At 28.9% G+C, this 4,000-nt stretch overlaps 1 protein-coding gene across 1 annotated transcript; it reads left to right on the top strand.

The window, feature by feature from the left end:
- Window positions 1–2,495, top strand: LOC114713101 (universal stress protein PHOS32-like). Its single transcript, XM_028897686.1, has 4 exons — window positions 1–193; window positions 576–688; window positions 1,440–1,558; window positions 2,408–2,495. Exons 1-4 carry the CDS (start codon window positions 1–3, stop codon window positions 2,493–2,495), a joined length of 513 nt encoding a protein of 170 aa, XP_028753519.1.
- The last annotated feature ends 1,505 nt before the right edge of the window (window positions 2,496–4,000 follow it).

The following is a 4,000-nucleotide window of genomic DNA, read 5'->3' as shown; positions in this document are numbered from 1 at the left end:
ATGGATAAAGCTCAAGAATCTTCTGGAAGAAGAGTGGGGGTGGCTGTGGATTTCTCACCGTGCAGCGATCTAGCACTCAAATGGGCGGTGGATAACGCCGTTCGCGACGGAGATACCCTCATCCTCGTCGTCATTCTCCCCGAACAATTCTACGAGCACGGCGAGATGCAGCTTTGGGAAACTACTGGATCTCGTAATTAATCTCTATCTCTGATCTCTCTCTCCCGCTCTGTTTCTCGGGAAAATTTTCACGGTTGTGCTTGGGCAGGCAAATAGACATTTGCGCGAATTTGAAACTTTTGAGAAGATCTATAGTCTGAGTTTTAAAGGAATTGGCAGTGGAATTTGTATGTACATTACTCAAATTGAGGAAAATTTTGCACAATTTAGCCAGAAATTGTTTACATGGAAATTAATTTCATCTCCCCCTGAAATTACTTCGAAAGATAAGAATGATGAAACACCAACTTGACAGACAATGTGCTCTGATAAAGTCAGGATTATTATTCTTGTTCTGTCTATATTTGGCCATCACAATCAAGGGAGTGTTCTTGATCCTGGTCTAATGTATCCAGCTCTGATACCTGCAAGCCAATTCACCGATCCTGTTGTAATGAAAAAATATGGGGTGAAACCCGAAGATGCAACTCTGGATATTGTCAAAAATGCAGAAAACCAGAAGAAAGAGGTACAATTGCTTTTCTTCTCTTATTCTTTTTTTTGACCTGGGCTTTTCTTCTCTTATTCTAAAGTGTCCTGGTATATGAATAAAGAAAATCATGTTTTTCTAATTGGGATCCGGTTCCACTGGAATTTGGATTATTTTCTTAAAAAGCATGGATAATCTAGAAGAAATGTAATAGAAACTATTATCAAAGAATATATTAGAGTCTTAAATTTTTAAACTTAAATAGCTTATTACAACTTGGTGATAATCCAAGGAAATAAAAATCAGCAAACCAAATCCATATGAAGTCTTGGAATTGAAGATTCTCGATTGTATTTGTTATACAAGACCCAAGACGGGAAGCAGTAATATTTACCATTTTGTGAACAATTCCAATATTTATTTTTAATATAAGAATTAGCTAGGATTGAATTTGGTCCTAAGATAAAACTTTAATCTATTCGGTTTTTCATATTTTTTTCAAAATATTTTTATTTATCATGAGGGGTTTTTTTAGGAAATTAGTTCAATCATCCAATACACATAATTGAAAAAAAATAATTTAAAAAGACTAACACAACAAATAATTAACTTAACTAATTTTTTTATATCCCAAATTACTTATATAACTTTTATATTAAGTATTGAAAGTATGTAGTAAATATATATATATTGATTATCATTAGCAAGAGTACCAGCATTGTGATTTACATATACCTCAAGAAAGAAGCGTGATTTGCTGAAAATAATGTTCGGTAATTAAAATGAGCAGGTTGAGATAGTGATGAAGGTCTACTGGGGAGATGCGAGAGAGAAGTTATGTGAAGCAATTGGTAACATACCTTTGGACTTCCTCGCGGTAGGGAACAGAGGCCTTGGCACCCTCAAAAGGTACCAATCTGCTGTATAACTCGTGCGTTTCCCCTCTATTATCTTCAAATAACTAGTCTGTCTATAATAAAAAATCAGTTAAAATTAATTAAAAATAATACTAATAAATAGGTAAAAATAGACTTTTATTTTTAAAATAATATCTTTATAATAAATTTAAAAAATGATGAAAAAATGCATGGGAAAATGTAATGAAAGAATGTATGATAAAAGATTAAAAGAAAGAGAAAACAAATAATTAAGAGCAAATTTAAAAAATATATATTAAATGTTAAATCAAACATAAATTGAAGCTTATAAAAAAATGGATCGCACATATTTTTCAATTTTAAACCTTATAAATAAGAATGAGGGAGTTTATATAGCATTGTTTTATTATTTACCTGTACTTACTAAATTAATGGATAATTTGAGTGGCGCAAACAGTGAAATTAGTAAACTAAGGTTTTTTTTTTTTTACCATCAAACTAAGGTTATTGTTTACACTTTAATAATTTAATGATAAATTATACTACTTCCAGTCATAATTATAAGAGTCAGTTGACTAATTTGAAGAGATTAAGGAAGTAAGTTGCGTTAGTTATTTGTCCTAAATAGGTATTGTCTTTCCTAAAATATCCTTACTAATCAAGTGTATTAACTAGAACTATCATTGTTAGAAGAACTGCTTTGGAAAAAATATATATATATATAGAGACAAAGTGGATTGGGGTCTTATATTTAGAATCAAAATAAAAGTCAAATAAGGTCTTATATTAAGGACCGGATGTAGTACTTTACACTAAAATGAAATAGCAAATGCTTGATTTGGATGATTAATTATTGCTTCGTTATTGTTTCTTCTTGCAGGGCGTTAATGGGCAGTGTAAGCAATTATGTTGTGAATCATGCCTCTTGTCCCGTGGTTGTGGTGAAATCCTCTGATCGGCACCCTTAATTTTAATTTTTTTGTTTTTGACCGGAACACTTAATTTTTATTTTTGCCGTCTTCATCAAATATTAATTAGAGTAATTAGTCTTGCATTTATAAGGAGTTCAGAATATTTCCAAATATTGTCAACTTTTATATTTTTTTAAATATTGTATATTAATTAATATTATTTAAATAAAATACAAAAATCATAATTAGTATTATTATATTATTTATTGATTATCATCATTATTATAATTTTATTGCTTAAACTTTGTATAAAAATTAAAATATGATACGTGCCCCTCCCTATTGATGAGAGAAAAAAAAAAAAAAAAGGTATGCAGATTAACTTATTTGGAGAATCCTGATAAGTACTTAAAAAAATATTTTAAGATAATCTGACTTAAAACTTATCTCATACACCACAATGCTACAATGGATAATCACTTAAAAATAAGATGATCTAAATTAATTCAAACTTCTCTTGCATAGCACTCCAATGCCTCCAACTTATAATGAAGTATTTTTTTTCAGGCGCATCCCATGTCCTAACATATTTTGTAGTTTAATTTCGTCATAAAATATTATAATATCAAGCATACTTGAAAAAAATACTTTAAGGTGCTTGATGATTTAATGAGCCTTAACCTAATTTGTTTCATTTTTATATCATATTCAAGACTTTATTTTTTTTATATTGTTCTTAATTAATACATGCATATACACATATATACACACACACAAGACCCAACAATTATCAAAAGGAAATATATTTGACTCCACGTACAGTTGTCAATTTGTAAGACCTTGTCTCTATGTACGTACTCCCTCCGATTCTTAATATAAGAGTTAATTGATTAATTTAAGTAAATTAAGAAAATTTGTTAAGTTAGTCATTTGTAATAAATAAGTATTGTCTTTCTTAAAATATCATTGCTAATCATATGTATTAGTTAGAACTACTATTTCATGAAATCTTTAACATGTGCAACTACTATAAGAATTATTTTGAGAAAAAATGAATAAATATAAAAGACAAAATAAATTGAGATCTTATATTTAGAGCTAACTTAAAAAGGGACAATGACAAAAAAAGAAGCTGAAATTTTGTAAATGACAAACAAGAAATGTCAACCAAAATTTGTTATCATTTGTAAGTTCAGACTTGTTAATACCAAATAAAATTATGTTACCAAATCTGATTTGGGATTTGTAATTTCTATCTTCTTCTGTCATTCTCCCAATAAAAAATGAAGTTAATTGTTATATTAAGGACATGAGGTATTATATAATTTAATGATTTAATGATTTGTTTCTTAAATTATCAAATCAATGAACAGATTGATTGAGATCATTAATTAGACAAAAGAAGGAAACAAGAGGAGAAATCATTACTTCACATGGATAACATCTTCAGAATATACAAGTAATTACACTCAAAAGAGTCAACCCAATAAGATCGAAGGCTACCATGAGCTGCCAATTTCGAACCAAAAAAAAAAAAAAAAGACACAAAAAATCTTAAATAA

Source organism: Neltuma alba, unplaced genomic scaffold (genome assembly GCF_004799145.2).
Source record: "Neltuma alba isolate B1F8T4 unplaced genomic scaffold, ASM479914v2 tig00011417_pilon, whole genome shotgun sequence".
Lineage (NCBI taxonomy): Eukaryota > Viridiplantae > Streptophyta > Magnoliopsida > Fabales > Fabaceae > Neltuma > Neltuma alba.
This window is presented reverse-complemented; position numbering and strand designations above follow the sequence as displayed.

Coding starts and splice junctions, on each gene's coding strand:
- LOC114713101 (XM_028897686.1), top strand. CDS start 1: ATGGATAAAGCTCAAGAATCTTCTGGAAGAAGAGTGGGGGTGGCTGTG. Junction 194..575: donor TTGGGAAACTACTGGATCTC/GTAATTAATCTC, acceptor TAATGTATCCAG/CTCTGATACCTGCAAGCCAA. Junction 689..1,439: donor CAGAAAACCAGAAGAAAGAG/GTACAATTGCTT, acceptor TAAAATGAGCAG/GTTGAGATAGTGATGAAGGT.